Genomic DNA, 20,562 nt, shown 5'->3' with positions numbered 1-20,562 from the left:
CGGTAAACAATCATTTTCAGTTAATAAACTAATTAACAATTCACAACAAAAAAAATATTTAAAATTAGAAATAATAAAAACATTTAAAATTTAAATAAAAAATTAAATTTTAGTATTTAAAATTTAATATTTAAAACATATAGTTTAAAATTTAAGATAATCTGGCAGCTTGAAGGGGTTGGCGGTGGTCGTCAATAACGAGGATAAATGGATAATGACTAATGCTGAATGTAGCTGGTTTGTGATTGTAGATAAAATTGAAGTGATGAAAGAATGAAAAAAAAAATGATAAAAGAATAAATTAAAAAAAATAGAATAGGATATTGAGCTCATTTAGATTTTTGATTGATTTTTTATTAGGGAACGACTCACATACAAATAGTAAAAAACTAAAAATGTCTTTTTGTGAGGATAATGCCTAGTAAAGTAACATGTATCCTATTTATTTGAGTTAAATAAATTATTAATTGAACCAAAATCAATGTATATAATAAATTAGACTCTGGACAAATAAAATAATGAACTAATTTATACTTTAAGCCAATGCTTTGGGCTAGTTCTACTGGTTTCTCTTTTTATAATTGGACATTTTTGTAGTTAAATTATTTTAAGAGTAGAAAAATTAGGGGAAAAAAGAAGAAACAATAAAATGAAAAAATAATTGAAAAAGATAATAGAAAAATAAAAATTCAAAAAAATATAATAGATTGATTGTTATGGTACCTAAAAATAATACTTACTTACTGACAAAAATTAAAAATTAATATTAAATTTGAAAAGGATAAAAATAAACTATTTTTAAATATTTAAAATTTATTATAAAAAATAAATTAAATAAAAGTTAGCACTTTCAATTCTTATTTTTCTTTTTCTAGTTAGGTAAATTTAGTATTTTTCTCTCTTTTAATTTCTTTTATTATCTTCTGTTTTCTTCTTTTTAATTTTTATTCATATGTTATTTAGGGCTTTCGATTCCTATTTTTCTTCTTCTTCTCTCTATATTTTGAAAAAATTATTTAGTTCTATTTAAGTTGTAAATTACATAAATAAATACAAATGATGTTTATACTTTCTACTTTTATCAATAATAATAGCATGATTTAACATATTTCAAATACATACAATTAAATACGTATATGATATTTATAAAATCAAATCATATACGAAATAAAATAATAAAATAGACAAAATAAATTTAAATTATTATGTGAATATTAGATATGAAAATGAACATAACTTATTGGAATAATTAATAAATAAGCTTATATAGCATAAGTACAAATATTAATTTCTACTCTTAAAATAATTTAAGCTGTATTATCATATTTTAATTATTTGAATTAAAATAATATAATTAAAAAAATCAGTAGAATTAACCCAAAATATTGACTTAAAAATATATATCAGCTCACCATTCTATTTGTTTGAAATCTGGTTTATTATATGTATTATATATGCATTAATTTCAGATTAATTAATTTATTTAACTCAAATAAATTAAATAGGATACGTATTACCTTATTAAAAACTGTCCTCACAAAAAAACGTTAATTTGGGTAATCTATATGTGAGTCCTCCGCTGTTTATTATTAGTTAGCTAGTATAGCGGTTACATTATTCTGCTGTGTATATGCCAAAAAATATGCTGCATTCATAATTATTTATATAATTATATAATTATTCTAATAATAATTAATAAATATTAAATAAGATAATTTTAAACAGTTTGAAATAACTTTTTATTGTCTCTAAAGTGTTATTGTATTTATATAATGTGTTCAAGTGATGAAATCCTTAAATGATAATAAGTAAGTGAATCCTGTTAGGGAGACAATAGTTTATTTGTATAATGTGTACTGAGATACATTTAAGTTCACTAAGGATCGAACTCTTCATCTTTTGAATTTAGAACTCTAATACCATGTTATGGTACCACTCATCTCAAAAACTTCAACTGATAAAAAAATATAATACTAATAATTATATCTTTAATATTTCCTAAATTTTTATTGTACAAATATTTTATTAATTTCTCATACTTTCCTTCCCTAAATAATAATCATGATTTGTCAATCCAGTATTCATAGCTTCTTCAAGTAATCAAGTCATATGTGCAAACAACTTGAGCAAAACATTGCATTAAATAGGATTTATCAATATGATTGAGTTATAAATATGGAATTTGAAAGTACAGTTATATATATTGTATGTACTTCCAAATTACCAAATGCTATTATTATTATTATTATTATTATTATTATTATTATTATTATTATTATTATTATTATGGCATCAGGTAACCAATGCCTTTTTTTATTAATATGAACAATTACTAATCAAATAAAAATATACTACGCTTTTAAATTATTCACCTAAATTTTAATATTAGAATAACTATCCGTACACCTAATAAAATAAACATCAAATATATCTATTATTCACATTGTTTAATATTTTTATTGTCTACTTATACTTTTTCTATTATATTACTATTTTGATAAAAATAAATCCGAAAACCACGAGTTAGCAACTTTGCATCATTGCCAAAGGTTAGTGATTCTTTCAATAATGGACAATGTGTGGACAACACTTTTTTCTAGTTAACGAGTAATGGTCAAATAATAAGTAATATATAATCTCATTAATTATTTATTTGTTTGCCTTCACACGTGATCTAGCTATACATACATATATACCTTGCTAGCTCCATTTGCATGTGAGCATGAATGAGACCACTGGTCTTCATGATTAATCTAAGTCTTATATTTATTTCCCCTTAAAACACATAAACCAACATCAGAATTAATTTGATAATAACGATGAATAACATTCCCAACTTGTTTAGATATGGTTCATGATCATATTCAAAGATAGAATCACACCCGGCGAGGTATGACTACTCGTTTTAATTTGTTATCCAATAATCTTTTGTGTATTCTAAGGTAAAACATCTCATGACTACAAGAGAAATTAGAATCCCAAGTCTTAATAATATATTGTAATAATCCAAACGAGTTTTAATTCTCAATTAGAGGAAATTTAACCAAGTTGAATCAGCATGCAGAAGAGAAATTTTTGTAGCTACATATTATAATAGTGATAATTAATATTAAAGTATCTTTGCTCAACGCTCCATAACCATATGTATATATATATAATGCACTAAACCTACTAATTAATAATTAAGTTCACTAATTATAGTTAATTAACAATAGTAAAATTATTACTACAATTTGTTTAGAGGAAGCTCAAGCGCAGGTCCAATGGAGGATACTCCATTTGTTCTCCCATTAATGTGTATGAGAACATAGTATCATCATCATGATCCATGCATTGATGATGATGATGATGCTGATGATCACCATTTTCATCATCATTTGCATGCACTCTCAGCTTCTCTGATTCGGATTCAACATAAGAGTTCAAGGGAAAGAGCTGAAGAGTCTCAATCACCCTGTTATTATTCTCAGGCTCTGAAACTTGATACATCTCAGCTAAACCTGCAAAAGGAGCCAAAATTAGAATTGGGCCTTCAAGATCCAAAGCCTATTCAATAATGATCCATTTTTTACTTTGTTTGTTTCGGTCAAGTTTCTTTTTTTTAATATTTGATAGAGAATTTTCAGTTAATTAGATACATTCATTAAGCTCATAATATACGAAAAGTTACACTAACAAATTATAATAGAAGGAAATAGATTGAATATCACACGAAAATGATAGTTCTAATAAATAATATTCAAAGTTCAAACAAAGATTATATGTGGTCTTATTTGACTAATATCACTCTTAAGATTTCATATATACACTTAATATTTAAATTTTTAATCTAATTCATATCAAATTAAATATTGTATAAGTATATATTAAAATAAAAAAAAATATTAAAAATAAATTAAATAATATATATTTATATACAAATATTTAATAATTATTTTTTTGTGTGTAAATAATATTTTAAAAAATAAAGTTGTGTATTCTTATCTAAAGATGGATGAGGCCAAATTAAAATATTTAAGAATTGAGAGATTAATATTGAAGATAGAAAAAAGAAGAGTAGTTACTTTGACAGTGAAGAAGATTGAGATGCTTGGAGTGATGAGGAAAGGAAGAAGAGAGCTTGCGGCGCTTGTTGTGTCTGTCCCTAGCTTTATGGTTCTGAAACCAATAGAAGACATTCTTACTCTCAATCTTGCCGTAAAAGCTGAGGTGGTTGGAGATACGCTGAATCTGATCAGTGGTTGGGGTGCGCAGACCAGACCTGAACAGTTCACTCAGAACCGAAACTTGTTCTGCCGTCGGATTCCAACGCCCACACTTGCTTGTGCTTCCACTACTGCTCCCACCTTTCGATTCCATCTTCTAATATCTCTCTCTCTCTCTCTCTCTCAAAACAAACCAACAGCTTTAGCTCTCATGTGAGTTTATCTATCCCAACCATAAAGATCCTATTCCGTGTGCATATATTTATAGAGTACCTCAACTCATTAATCTATTCCCAAAATCTTTGTCTTTTTCCTTTTATGATTTTGCTCTATATATATATATATATATATATATATATATATATATATATATATATATATATATATATATATATATATATATATATATATCAAAAAATACCAAGATTTGAACCCGCAATCTCGTAAATAAGTATGAAGAGACTGTATCATTTGAGTTATAATTCATTGACAACAAATTCGGTATATTATCATGATAACTAATTGGTATAAAAATAAAATATTAGAATAAAATATTAATTAATATTAATAACAAATATCATTTTTTTAACATTTTTTATTGCTATTATTATTAGTTTATTTATTGATATATACTTGAATCTTGTTATAAAAAATTTCAATTAATCTAGTTTAAGAAATTGAAACGGTTTTTATGGTAGTAAATTTTTTACACTACTAGAAATTTTAATGTTTGATAATTAAAAAAATTAGTCCAAAAATAATTAAATTTGTTTTATTAATATTTATTAATTATTATAATAATTAATAAATATTAAATAAAATAAATTTTGATTTTTTTAATATTATTATTTACAAAAAAACGTCTAATATACTGTCGGATTTTAAACCACAGTATTATCATTGGATTTTTCGTAAAAAATTCTTAACAGTAACAATTTAATTGGAAAGTCTCGAAACATTATTGTTGGATTTAGAAATCCAACACAACATGTGGCGCCAATCAACAAGAGTTTAAATCGGTGCCATAATTGTCGGATTGTATTGTTATTACTGAATATGGTGTGTTTATTCTCATTTAAAATGGGATCATGTTCAATTTAATAATAAGAAAATGTTAAATTAATTTTTACCTACAAAATGAATACAATAAAATGACCGACTCGGTCGAAATAATTATCATAGAAGTATATTAGCTAATCAAATAGACTACTAGAAGTTTTCAACTTTGAAAAGATAAAACTTTGTCTTATTTTCTAATTGCATTTGTGGGGATCACAGATCTGATCTGCACTATGTTATCAATTTACGTTTTGTCTGCTTTGAATTTAGGGAATATAAGGTTGAACAGATCGGTTTCACTTGGGCTAGTGTATATTATTGTTTATGTGCTGTAATAAAAAACAAAAAGATAATAAAGACATGCGCAAAAGCATATACATTGTTCAACGTTTCGGTTTTGCAGCACAGAGAAAATATAAGTTTCACTAATTGTACTTAAAAAAAACATATATTCTATAGTTTTTTAGTTCCTCGAGTTCATCTTCTCAAACACGACACGATGTGTTTTTCAGTAAAGTCTGCACTTACTCCTAAATTTTTATACTTATATGTGTGTACATATATTGGTTCCTTTTATGTTTATGTAATTTTCAATGTCTTTTGCTTAATGTTTAATAAAAATATTATTTATATATTAAATTAATTATTAAAATTAATTATTAATATATTTATCTATTAATATTTTAATATATTTTATATTAATAATTGATTTTAATAATTAATTTTAGTATATACGAAATATAATCAAATATTTAATTAGGCATCATACTTATCATATTGATGATTTAATTCTCTCTGAGTTCACTTTTTTTATTTTTAATATTGGATTAACAATAGTATTTTTTAAAATTGTGATCTACTATGGTATTTTTTTAAAATGTGGAATAATTTAATATACGGAGTACAACCGATTTTTAAGAGGTACAGAAATCAGACTGTCCGATTTTTAGGTACACAAATCGAACCGTCTGATTTCTGGACTCGAACCGTCCGATTTGTGTTGAAAAAATTAAAAAATTTTAGAGTACACAAATCGAACAATCTAATTTGTGTACTCTAAATTTTTTTATTTTTTCAGCACAATTCAGTGGGTTCGATTTATGTACTCCAAATTTTTAAAATTTTTTAAACACAAATTGGAGGATTCAATTCGTATAATTTTCATAATTTTAAAAAATACCAAAAATTATTATGTTAAGGTGTAACCAAGGTTGCGAGAACCGGACCGGTCAATGAACCGGTGAGGTTATTGGTTTAATGGTTCAATGGTTTGACCGGGGTTCAACCGGGATTCAACCGGTTTAATTAAATATTAAATAAAATTATTAAAAAACTTAAAAATAATCTTAAATATATTAATTTAATAAAAAACCGTTAAAAAACTGACCGGTTTGACCGGTTTACCGGTTAATCGGCCGGTTCGACCGGTTTTTTACCGGTTTTTTGCTGGCCGGTTTTTGAGCTTACCCGGACCGGTTAACTGACCGGTTCCCGGTTTTTCCGGTTGAACCGGCCGGTCCGGTCCGGTTTTCAGAACCATGGGTGTAACACTCGTTCTACTTCCATATCCAAATTTTTTAGCCCACGTGAGTTAAGCAAATTTTTTAGATATTTAATTTTTAAGTCTAAGAGATACGTAAAAAGGGAAGTGAAAGTCAAAGTTACACGTCGATTCAAATTGGAGGTTTCTGATCAGAACAGAAGAAATGGACAGATTTTGACTTAAATGACTGAAGTTCACGAAAATCTTCTTTTTAAGGGGTAGAAACGTAAACTAACAGCATCTCCAATCAAAGAAAATTTGGAGCCCTTCTACTGTAGTATCAGAGAAAAACAAGAATTTAAGTGTTAGAGAAGGAACAAATTAAGTTCCTGCACCAGTTTCGAGGAAGAGAAATCTTTTTAAATGGAGACTCCATATTAAAAAAATAATTATATAAAATATTAATTAGTTAAATAATGATATTTTTATTTAATTAATAATTTATATTAATTATTTAAATAATAATTAATTAGATTAAATAATTAAATTTTTATTTAATTAATGATTTATATTAATTATTTATATTATAATTAATATTAAATATTATTTATATTATTATATTAAATATTATTTATATTATTATATTAAATTATAATTAATTAAATTTACTTACATCAAAAAATAAATTTAATTTTTATACTTTACAAACTATTTTTTTGTTGAGTTGGTTATTTTTATTTTTGAAATTTAAAATACTAACCATATTATTAAAATTAGCAGTTGTAAAATTAGCCATTACAAAATTAGCCGTTGGAAATTAATTGTTACTATGTTATCGTTACTATTAATAAATTAATATTTTATTACTCTATATATACTACTTACATACACTTTTATTCTCACACTTTCTTCTAATCTTCTTCATCTTCTTTCAAATTTACGAAATCAAAGTTCTACTGATATTAGATTTTGTACGAAAAAATATATCCAAACCAACTCAATTCTTTTTCAATTATTTACAAAATTTTTCTCAAACTCTAAATACCCAACAATCTCAAACCTCAAACTCTCAAGTTTAATCTCGAATTATATATTTTTTATTATTGTTATATATGAATTTATTTAATATTAATATCTTTTAATAGTGAATTATTTTTAAATTTATAGATTTAAATTATATTATTAAAAGAAATTAATTAAATTAATTTTAAGTATTTCAATTAATTAATTAAGTGAGACCACAATAGAGACTAAAGTTACTTCCTGCTAATGGAGAAGAGAGAGATGTTTTGAGTTCCTATTTACATGCAAAAGCTGACGTGGAGTTACTTTTTATGACAGATGGGCCATAAATAGGGATTGGGATGAGTTCCCTATTAAGATGGTCTAAGGGACATCAATGTTGGAGAATAGAAGTGTTAGCTCTAGGATTGGATATGGGTAGAGTAAAATTAGATTTTTTTAAATTTGAATTCGGTTTTAAATATATTTTTTAGATTTTAATTTGATCTTAAATTTAATGAAATTTAAATATTTTTGGACTACAATTATATATACTTAGTTTAAATTAGATGAAAATCGGATCTTTAAAGTTTTAACAATAATTTATAAAAGAATTTATTTATAAAAAAACTTATTTATAATGCACTTATTTATAAAGAAGAAACTTATTATCGAGAAGTTGATATCTATATTTGAATTTGAATTTGTCCATAAATTGTAATTTGATGCTTCTTTGATCTATTTTCTAATTTCACAAGTGTAAATAAAAACAAAATAATAAGCTTATAATTAATATAACATAATATTGGAATTAATTTAAAACATCTATACCTTTTTTTAGTTCCTTAACTAGGGTGCACGTGGGTTGAGTGAAGCCGAATTCACTTTGACCCGGATCTGACCCTGACCGGGTCTATTTTTTAGATCCTTAGTCGACTCTAGACCCGATGAAATCACACCAAATTAGTTCCTCAAATGTTTGGGTCCAGACCGAGTTTTTGGGCCGTATACACCCCTAGTTAGCTCCTTAATGATATAACAGAATTCAGTTAGCAAGTTAAGTTACTTATATTTGTTAGTCAGTTAAAGAAATTAGTTTAAGTACTGTAGAATAGATGGTTAGTTATATAGTGCAGATAATTAGCTATTAGTTAAGCTTATTACGATTTGTATATAAGAAAAACTTGCATCTAATGTAAGTGTGATTTATTATTCTAATAAATCAGAATTCATTTAAGAAGCTCTCAAAATTCTGTACTAGTAATCCCCTTGTTCTCACCAAATCATCATTAATTTCTTTCTCTGCTACTTGAGACAAAACTTTAGCATGGTGCGATGAACGTGGACGATTCCAGAGATCCGTGAGTACCTTCCACTATTCAAGGTTTAATTACTTTGTAAATTCTGATACTGTGATTCAAGCCCAATTTCGTCGAACACACAGGAAAGAACAATGGATTAAATAAATCTAGAGAATCAAGAATTCACTATGTTAGATTTTTAGAAGTTTGCAAAAATGATGGCACAATTTTCGTCGTTTCAATCACAAGCTGCAAAGACGAGCACCAGTCTCAATCAAGACCCATCGAGTCCCTTTTTTCTACATCATAGTGAGAATCCAGGTACCGTTCTTACATCAATTCCCTTATCAAAGCAGAATCACCATTCTTGGGACCGATCTGTGTGGATTGCATTGAAATCGAAAAATAAGATCAAATTTGTGGACGGATCTCTTCTAAAACCTGATAAAAATGATAGTACTTTCGGTGTTTGGGATAGATGCAATATAATAGTACTTTCTTGGCTTCATACATCTTTGAGTCAAAAAATCTTGTATAATATATTATGGTGTAATGATGCCTATGAGTTTTGGACTGACTTAAAGCATAGGTTTTATGAAAGAGACATTTTTAGGATAGATGAATTACAACAAGATTTATTCACAATGAGACAAGAAGAAATGTCGATCACATCCTATTTTACTAAACTTAAAGAAATTTAGGAAGAGTTAGATGATTTTAGACCCATTTCTCAATGTAACTGTGTTGAGACATTTTCTTGTGGACTTGGAGTAATGAAAGGTTATAGGAAGCAGACGAATGTCATCTGTTTTTTAAGAGAACTCAATGAATAGTATGCTACTGTGAAGTCCCAAATAATATTGATGAAGCCCCTTCCCAATGTAGCTGCAATTTTCTCATTACTTTTGCAACAAAAGTAACAGATGAACCAAGCTTAAATCCTGAATTCTAGAGCTGTGATCAATGCAGCAGTAAATATCCTAGTTTTAGCAATAGAGGAAGAAGGAGGGGTCGTGGAGTATTTGGTAGAGGAAGAAGTCGAGCATCTATAAAGATGTGCTCACACCGTGGCAAAACTAGCCACTTGATTGATAATTGTTACCACAATATGGGTTCCCTCCACACATGCAAGAACCCAAAAAGGAGCAAACATTAATAACCTAATAGTTGCTGCAAGTAGTGATGAAAACAGCAACAAAACTTCAACTCCAGAGGAAAAGAATTAGAATTTCGAAGAATTATTTTTTGAAGAAAAGAAAAAAACAATAATTGCCTTGTTTTAACATCATACACAAGTTCCTACTCATAATATTGATTCGGCAACAACAATATTGATCACATCCTTAAGTGTTTTCAAATACTTTTTTCTTACACTCACACAGACTTTTCTCATAAATGGATTTTAGACACATGAGTCACCGCTCATGTGTCATTCTCTCTAAAATTCTTCTAATTACATAGGATTATTAATCCAGTGATTATAAAAATGTTGAATGATTCACAAACTGTTTCAATCATATGTAGAACAATCTATTTTTTCAGTAAATTCTACCTCATTGATGTTCTATATGTTTTCAATTTTTCATTCAATATAATTTATGTAAATCATGTTGCTTGTATGCGAAGTTTGTATTTGTAGGTTTTGATGAATGACAAACCAAACAAACGACATGAAAGACAAACCAACAAACAACTTGAATGAACAAGCATGATTGAAAGATCAACCAACATTCAACGTTGAGGAATGAAGAGTTGAAAGCAACACAACAACAACAAGAAACTCAAGTCCACAACATTTGAAGACAAGTATAGTGTCTTAGGACTTAGGTAACTTCTTGTTAAGAACCAATTGCTAAATCTCTCAACACACACTCACAAAATGTTTTGATGCACATCTTGCAATTCGATGCTAGCCAAATGGTTTAAAAACTTGTTTTCAAAGGTACAAAAGCATAGGAATTGACTCCAACAAGTTTGAGATCAATCCTAAGCATTTTGAAGTGATTTTAAGCCATTCTTTAAGGTTTGCATCGATGCACACTCATCTTGCATTGATGCAAAGCATGCAACGACTTGTTGCATCGATGCAAAGATGTTTGCATCGATGCAACCTAGCTGAAAATTCAAATTTCAGCATCAAAGACACATTTGCATCGATGCAAAGTGTTATGCATCGATGCAAATAATTCAAAAACATAAAAAAAAACGGCTAGTTTTGACATAAATGCTCCATCCCATTAATTCCCCAACGTTTCTAAGGTTTGGGGAATCTATAAATGGATGGATTGAAGCCTTATTTCACAATCTTGAGTATTTGGAAACTATCTTGTTCATATTCTTTCATTCTACACATTTTTAAAGTAATATAATACACAATTTGAGAGAGCAATATCAATTGGTTCAATAGTGCTAAACTTGTAATCATACACTCTTCTAGAGAGTACTCATTTCATCTCAACAATTCTCTGAGAATTGTTTTCTTGTACACCTTGTAAATTGGAGTGTGATCTCCAAGGTTGAGTCAAGAGTTATAAACACTATAGTCGGTGAGGATACCAAAGAGGTATACTAAGTACTCAAGGCAAATCTTAGAGAAGGTATCTCTAAGTGGAGTGGGTTAGTATACGAGTGGTGATCATATACCGTGAGGTGTTAGAAACTAAGGACTCGGATTGTAAAAGGTTTTGCACGAGCACCTTGAAGCTTGGCAATAGTGGAACTTCTCAATTGCGATTGAGAAAGAAAGTGGACGTAGGACAAGGATTGTGCCGAACCACTCTAAATAGCGTTTGCTTCTCTCCAAACTCATCTCTTCAATATTATTGTCTTTTACTATTGAGCAAATAAATTGTGATCGAAAAGTAGCTTCGTAAGTACTTAAGGAGTGGCTTAAGTCCGATTGGTGAAAAGCTTGATCAATTTATTTGAGTTGGTGTCTATTGGAAAGTAAAAGCTCCTTATAAATGCTTAGCAATTGAGTTAAGCTCTTGGAAAAATACTAGTACAATAACACTTTTGTATATTGTCTTTAAATTTCGCAAAAAGATTCATTGTTGTTGCATTACTCAATTCACCCCCCTCTTGAGTAATTGTGCATAGGTTCTACTATTTTTAAGGCCACTAATAATTTGTCTTGCCAATTTTTATTCAATCACATAAAATGTGAGGTGCATGATCAAATTTTTTTAAAGATGATTAGAGCATCTAAAAAAGAAAAGAGTTTGTATATATTGAAAGAAAAGAATCAAAAGGAGGCAGTATTAGACCTACGAGCATATAAAAAGAGTCAGGTCACAAACACAATAAAGCACACAAGCATATTGATTTTCTTTGATGATCTTGATGTATGGAACTGTAGGTTAGAACACATTTCACTTGATAGGTTGAAAATAATGAAAAAGAATTCTATGTTAGTTCATTCAAAAAATGATATTCCTTGTGATTTTAGCCATTTTGCAAAACAAAAATGCTTACCATTTTATCTCAATAAAAATAAATCAAAAAATCTATTTGAACTACTTCGTGTTGACATATGAAGGCCATTAGCCGCTCTCTCAATGAATGGAAATAAATATTTTTTAATTATTGTAGAGGACAACAACATATTTCTATGACTTCGATTCATGAAGTCAAAAACAGAAACAACTCACCTTTTAAAATAATTCATTTTGATGGCTGAGACTCAATTTAGTACTCATGTTAAGTGTGTTAGGTATGATAATAGGAGTGAATTCAAACTCAACCAATTTTTTTACAAAAGAAAGGAATCCTTCACCACATATCTTGTATTGAGACACCTCAATAACATGTGGTAGTGAAAAAAAAAAAACACTAAGAGATCCTCAATATGACTAGGGCCCTTTTATTTAAATTCAGCTTGCCTAAATATTTAGGATTATGCAGCTGCATATGCTACCTATATCATTAATAGAGTGCCAAGTTCAATATTGAAGGACAAAAGCTCTTATCATATCTTACACAAAAAAATTGCTCTTAATTCAGCATCTCAAAATTTTTAGTTGCTGCACATTTGCCTCTACTTTGATAGCAAATAGAAAAAAAATTAGATAAAAGAGCAAATAAATGTATTTTCTTAGGCTTACCACTTACCACTAAAGGTTACATTTTAATAGATATTGATACTAGAAAAAAATTTATATCAAGAAATGTAATTTTTTATGAAATTATTTTTTCATTTCACACCACTTTAGCCAACATAGCGTTAAATAGTGCACCAGGAATCACAGTACCTATTTTTCCTTCTATACATACTCTTGATCCTTTTGAAGGTCAATTTGACTCTCAACATAATATTCCTAACACTATAACTCATGCCAATGACATAAAGACCATCTCAATGCCTAATGATGATCAAGGGATAAGCATGACACACATTGATTTACCTAATTACAGCATATCTCATTCTCACATACATAATACACCAGCATCTCATACATCTCATGCATACATTCTAACTAATTCTAATATCATCACACCTCAATCACACACAACAACCATTCATTAAACATGTTAATGATACACCTAGAAGATCTACAAGAATTAAAAATGGGCCTCGATATCTGGACGATTTCCAGTGTATGCAGACCTCAATTTTCAGTATTGCTGACTCCAATGTTAAACGATATCTTGTATGCAACTTTGTAAACTATGACAAGTTGAATAATGATCACAGAACATTCTCGATTGCGATATCCAATATCAAAGAACCACAATTTTAAGAGCAAGTAATTGTGCATTACTACTGGAAAGAGGCAATCAAAATCGAACTTGATGCATTGGAGAGAAATAAGACTTGGAAACTGACTAAACTTTCACCCGGAAATAAAATGATCAACTGTAAGTATGTATTTAGACAAAGTTCAAAGCGGATGATACCATTGAAAGGCACAAGGGCAGACTTGTAGCTAAAGGTTTTACTCAAGTTCAAGACTTTGATTATTTTGACACTTTTAGTCCCGTGATTATGATGACTACACTACGCATCATGTTGGCTTTGGCAGCTAAGAAACATTGGTACATTCACCAACTAGATGTTAATATTATGTTTCTGCATGGTGATTTACTAAAGGACGTTTACATGAAACCCCACCAGGCCTTGAAGCCCCCCAAAGCATGGTTTTCAAACTTGAGAAGTCCCTTTATGGATTGAAGCACACATCGAGGTAATTGAATTCTAAATTATATTCTGTACTATTCAATTTAAGTTACACGCAGTCAAAGGCTGACCATTCATTGTTTACCAAAAATTCAGGTTCTGGCATTACATCAATATTAGTGTACGTTGATGATTTAATATTGGCTGGGGATGATATGCAAGAGGTTGAATTTGTGAAGAAGTTGCTGGATGAAAAGTTCAAAATTAAGGATATCGAAAAACTAAAATTTTTTTTGGGGTTAGAGGTAGCTCAAAACAGCCAATGAATTTCATTGTATCAAAGGAAAAACACCTTAGATTTATTAAAGGAATGTGGATTACTAGATGCAAAACCAGTTGCCACTCTCATGAACTATACAACAACACTCTCGAAGTCATCAGGGGGTTCCTTTGGATGATCTCCAACCTTATCGAAAATTAATTGGCCGACTCATATTTCTTATAAATACTAGGCCTAACATTTGCTTCTCTGTTAGCAAATTGAGTTAGTACCTAGATTATGCAATGGATGCTCATTTTAAGGCTGCCCTACACATCTTTAGATACCTCAAACAAGCTCTGGCCAAGGGAGTTTTTTTCCCATTTCAATCAAATTCTTAACTCACTGGTTACTTAGATTCAGATTGGAGGACATATCTAGATTTGAGAAGATCCATGATAGGTTACTACTTCTTCCTCGGATCAGCCATAATCTCTTAGAAAAGCGAAAAGCAAACTACTGTTTCTTGATCCCTGCAGAGGTAGAGTATCGAGCTCTAGTGGTAGCCACTCGTGAAGGTTTATGGGTGACTCGTATCCTCAATGATTTAAAAACTCAACAAAAAAATCAATCACTTTGTATTGTGACAACCAAGCAGCCCTCCATATTGCCACAAATCCAGTTTTTCACGAAAGAACCAAGCACATAGATATTAATTGTCATGTGGTTCCTGACAAGACTCAAGAAGGTGTCCTTAAACTTCTACCAATATCTTTAGCAAATTAAACTATCGATGTACTTATCAAATCACTTGCTTCAGGACCTTTTTCAACCTTTCATTCCAAACTTGGCTGAATAGATTTTCACACGCCAAACTTGAGGGGGGATGTTGGAAAATAAAAGTGTTAGCTCTTTGATAATATAACAAATTTCAGTTATCAAGCTAAGTCACTTGTATTTGTTAGTCAGTCAGAGAACTTAGCTTAGTAATGCAAAATAGATGGTTAGTTATATAGTGTAGATAATTAATTATTAGTTAAGGTTAGGGATAAGTATTATTTTCATCCTTAATGTTTAGGGTCAGAATCGAAACCGTCCCCAATGTAATTTTTTATTTAGAATCATCCTTAACGTTTTATTTCATATTAAAATCGTCCTTTTTAATAAAATTTTATATTTTTACTAAACTACCCCTATTCTAATAAAAAATTATAAAATTAAAAAAAAGAAAAGGACGCTAGGGGCAGGGGAAAAGGGAAAGGGGGAAAGGGGGAGAGAGGGGAAAGGGAGAAGGGAATAGGGGAAGGGGAAGGGGGAGGGGAGGGGAGACGGCGCCGGCGAAGCTTGGAACCACCGTCGTGAGCTAGTGAGAGAGCTTCTGCTTCTGCACCGCTGCTCCTCACCGCTACGTTCTTGCCGCTGCTCGCCGCCACATTCTCGCCGATGCTCTTCGCCGCTGCACCTCCCCATTTCTGCTTCCGCCTCTGTTTCTGCTTCTGCTTCTGCTTCTTGCCTTGGTTTCTACTTCTTGCTTTGGTTTCTTCTTCTTGCTTTGGCCTCTGCTTTTTGCTTTTACTTAAAATTCTGCTTAAACTTCTGTTTCTGTTTCTTCTGCTTCTGCTACTGCTTTTGCTTCTATTTCTAATTTTGATTTGATTTGTTGTTTTCTGATTTCATTGTTGTTTTGTGTTGATTTCATTGTTGAATTTGATGTTGTTATTTCTGGATTTGAATAATGTGTTATTGTTGGTGTACTTGAATCTGATTATTAGTATTTGAGTAAAGGAGGTGGTGGTGGTGGCGTAAGGGAGGTGGTGGTTGTGGTAAAGGTGCTGGGGGTGGTGGGGGTATTTTTGTCCGTAAAAAGTTAAAAGGACGATTTTAATACGAAATAAAACTTTAAGGACGATTCTAAACAAAAAATTACGTTGGGGAAGGTTTCGATTCTGACCCTAAACGTTAGGGATCAAAACAATACTTATCCCTTAAACTTATTATGATTTGTATAAAAGAAAAGCTTGTATCTAATGTAAGTGTGATTCATTATTCTAGTGAATCAGAATTCATCTAAAAAGCTCTCAAAATTCTACTCTAGGAATCTCCTCGCTCTCACTAAAAATTCTTTCTCTGCTACCTGAGACAAAATTTCAACAAACAAAGCAACCAATTTGAACGAGATTTGGAGAAAAAACTCAAGATCAATACAATAACAAAAACAACTTGCCTTCCATAATAGATTTATTTTTTATTTTTGAATAAAATATATTTATCTTTAAAATTTTTAAAAAATTTAAAAATATTCGTTAACTTTTAAGTTGTTTTAGGGTTTAAGTTGTTTTACATATATTTACTATAATTTTTATTGATATTTATTTTTCCTTAAATATTGAATCAACCCATTCTAATCTTTTCTATCATTTATTGAAATTTATATGATATAAGTTCTCCATTCTATCTAATTTTATAAAAGAATAAATTGAATTATTGTTTAAGAAAAAGTGAATACAAATATATATATATATATATATATATATTAATATTTCGTCCTTTTTATTGACGCCTTTGGTATTTTACCTTTGAGTGGATGCTTAAGTCTCCTCTTGTTCTTGAGTTTTGAAGAGGTCAGTTTTTTTTTTCAATTAGTATAATTTCTAGCCTGCAATTTTTAAGTGAGACTTAATAGTTTCAAAAGATTAATATACATTACCACACACCATGTCATAGTTAGGCTTCATCAACTATACGATATAAATTCTGTTAAAGTTAACCTTTTTTCTATTTAAAATAATCTTAAGATTACGTTTAATTTTTGAAATAAGATAAAATAAGATATTGAACAAAACACAAAAAATAAAAATATAAAAATTAATATTTTTATATTTTGTTTGGTAGTAAACTGAATATAAGATAAAATAAATAATAAAAAATTTATTTTTATATTTATTTTTTCTTCACATAAAATTTAAAATAAAAAATAAAATTATAAAAATTTAATAATAATAATAAAAAAATAAATTATGTCTCCATTCAATATTTCTTCATGTCCCTTTTATTAAGAACGACATAAAATACACACTAATTTAATTTTTAAAATATAATATTTTTATTTATGTTTTATTAAAAAAATATAAAATATATTAATTTAATATTCTAAAATATAATATTTTTATTTATGTTTTATCTGCCAGATATAATTTTGTATTTCTTAATTTATATCTCAATATTTATAAACAAATTCAGCCTAATTGCTTTATGATCATCGATGTCTCTTTTCCGTAAATCTATCTTCTAGGGCTCTCCCTAGGTTCAATATTATTCTTTTGGCCGAATGTTAATTAGTCTACCAATAATTGTGAATTAAAAAAGAGGGCTAATGGATAATGGAACAAAAAATTCAATGGCAATGAACGGTGAGACACTTTTTAATTCGAATATGGAAGAAAAAGTGGTATTAGACTCAGATGTGGGGAATACAGGTACTTTACAGTCATGTGGTGTTAGTGAATAGAACTCGGACCATGCGAGTTCTTTCTTTCATAAAAAAATTGATAACAACAAACAATTCGGAGGGTCCGTTTTCTAGCTTCCGAAATTCATATTTGTTTAACCACAAGTCGGACCATGCGATTTATTAAGCAAAATTTTAAAATCAAACAACTCGCATAGTCCGATTTGTGTACTCTGAATTTTTTCAAATTTTTTAACACAAATCGGACCCTCCGATTTGTGTACTCTGAATTTTTTTAACTTTTTAAACACAAATCGGAGGGTCCGATTTGTGTACTCCCACAATTTTAAAAAACACCAAAAATTACCATGTTAAAATATATCACTCATTTTATTTCCATATCAAAATTTTTTAACCTGAGAGTAAGAATTATGTAGATGCATGTTAAATCAAAAGAAACAAGGTGATTATATGGTAAAGATGTAAATTTATAGATTTTTTTTTATGGAATGAAAGAGAAATTAAAAAAGGTAGAATCCACACTTTAAATAATAATAAAATAATAAAAAATAACTATAAAAAGAATTTATTTTCTCTCTCTATACTACTCTAGTATCACTTTAATCGATATAGTAAAATGCCCCCAAAAACAAGTGTATTTTGGTAGTTGTCGAGGAATAAGAATTTTGTAGTGGCTAGTCAAGCATAGACAGAAGAGACCACATTCTTTTGTGTGCACTTTCTACAATTCCCAAAGATGTTGTATTATGCATAAGTGTTGTGTTGTCTCTTGAAACTTGACACTAGCGGTATGCATGCTCTAAATTCTAGGCCATTTTGGACCCAAGCTGTTTAGTGTTGCATTACAATTTACATGTTAGGCAGATAGTTTTAAAACTTTTTTCTTTATTGCATTCTTAAATATCAGAAAGACTAATATATATTATTTGTAAAAAGGGCAATGTTATGTGTATTATTTTTATGTAAATTTTTTGTATACCTTTTATTTTAATATTAAAAGTAATTAATAAAAAGATAAAAGATTTATCCTTTTATACAATAAAAAAATGTATATACAAGAGAAGTAATAGTGGTAGTGTATAATTACTGTATGATTATGTGTGTTTATTTTTATTTTCTTTTTTAATTTTTACTCTATATGAGAAAGAAGGACAACGAATAAGTTCATATAATTCGTGTGAGATGCGAACTAGGTAACAAAAAATAAAAGTCATAACACTCTCTATATATAATTTTTTATAGAGCTTTACGACAACTATATCTATTTTTTTTTAACCAAAGATAAGAAGATTTGAATCCACGACCTCTAAGTAAGTACGAGATGAAGAGATTGTATCATCTGAACTATACCTTAACATGAAATCTCCAATAATTATGCGCTACTAACTATTAAGTGTCTATATATCTTTAGCCAACTTGCTACGCCTTCTTGTAACGTCCAAGTGTGCATCATAAAAAAAAGACAAAGGGACAATGAAGAATAAAGACCTTGATTAAGGTTAGGATTGGGGAGTCTAGAATAAGGGTATGGCAGGCGTGAAATCTAGGAACGCCGCCACCCTTCTCCGTATCAACCGTGTCTTTTACTTTTCTTGTCTCCCGTACTTTTTGTCCCTGCTTTTCTTAGAACAAAACTACCTACTATGCGGAAACAAACAACATTAAATTAAAAAAAAATGCTTATCTTATCATGGTGATCACACATTGCGCTTCTTGAATAAAGCCAAAAAGGAAAAGTAATCAGTGATCAGTGATCCCTGTTAGTTTTAGGACACAAATGTCGTATGTTCCTTAGAATGTGGATGCGCTTTTTCAAGTCATGACAAAAAGATAGCACTGAGAATGATACTCATCACTCACTTAGCACTTAATTAGCACTAGTGAGTGACAGCGACAAACATTCTACCACTTAATTAAGGGTGTGTTTGGCAACCACGTTCAAAGAGAAAAAGTACGTTTAGATATCTTGAAAGTTGTAATGTTTTGTTTGGCAAATTTTTGGATCATGAACGCAAAAAGTGATTTTGCATTCAAAACCACGTTTTCAAGAAGCAACAATTTTAAGCTTCTGCGTTTCACCAACGGGCTTTTAGTCATCAATACTCAATCTTTATTTATCTTCTACCAATTTTATCCTTTATGCATACTATTGTATTATTTATATTATTTTTGTTTATATGAACTATCTTTTTCTATTATTTACTATTTTTTATTAATTATTTATTTGATATTATACATTTTTATAATTATAATTTTTTTGTATTATTTTTATTTTTTTAATATAATATATTGATCCTATTAAGAAAATAAATTAAACAAAAAATGAATTCTAAATAATAATAATAAAAAATTATAACATACTAAAAAAGAGTACTAAGAGTATTAAAAATATACTATATAAAAAATATCATAAAAATTTTTTTGATTTATTTTAATTACTACCAAAATAAATATTTAATTTTTTATTATTTTTAGTACTCTCTAAAATTTATATTTTGTTAGTTTTAATTAAAAGTATATTTTGCCAATTTTTATATATTATTTTTATTTTAGTGTATAAATATTAATTTTATTATAGAATTAATTAATAAGATCTATTTAAATATCTAAATTAAAATAATATACAAAAATTATGTAAATTGATGTCTATTTTAGTAATTTTGTATCT

General features: G+C 28.7%; 1 protein-coding gene across 1 annotated transcript; it reads right to left on the bottom strand.

Moving 5' to 3' along the window:
* Positions 1–3,119: 3,119 nt before the first annotated feature.
* LOC112702426 (WUSCHEL-related homeobox 5) lies at positions 3,120–4,536 on the bottom strand. Its single transcript, XM_025753441.3, has 2 exons — positions 4,065–4,536; positions 3,120–3,500 (listed from the first exon to the last, which is right to left on the bottom strand). Exons 1-2 carry the CDS (start codon positions 4,357–4,359, stop codon positions 3,238–3,240), a joined length of 558 nt encoding a protein of 185 aa, XP_025609226.1. The 5' UTR covers positions 4,360–4,536; the 3' UTR covers positions 3,120–3,237.
* Between the last annotated feature and the right edge of the window lie 16,026 nt (positions 4,537–20,562).

The sequence above is a fragment of the Arachis hypogaea genome, chromosome 7 (genome assembly GCF_003086295.3).
Source record: "Arachis hypogaea cultivar Tifrunner chromosome 7, arahy.Tifrunner.gnm2.J5K5, whole genome shotgun sequence".
Lineage (NCBI taxonomy): Eukaryota > Viridiplantae > Streptophyta > Magnoliopsida > Fabales > Fabaceae > Arachis > Arachis hypogaea.
This window is presented reverse-complemented; position numbering and strand designations above follow the sequence as displayed.

What these genes read in the sequence shown, in the direction of transcription:
- LOC112702426 (XM_025753441.3), bottom strand. Translation starts at nt 4,359, where the DNA reads ATGGAATCGAAAGGTGGGAGCAGTAGTGGAAGCACAAGCAAGTGTGGG. An exon ending in CAATCTTCTTCACTGTCAAA is followed by an intron (nt 3,501 to 4,064) that starts GTAACTACTCTT and finishes CTCCTTTTGCAG; the next exon opens with GTTTAGCTGAGATGTATCAA.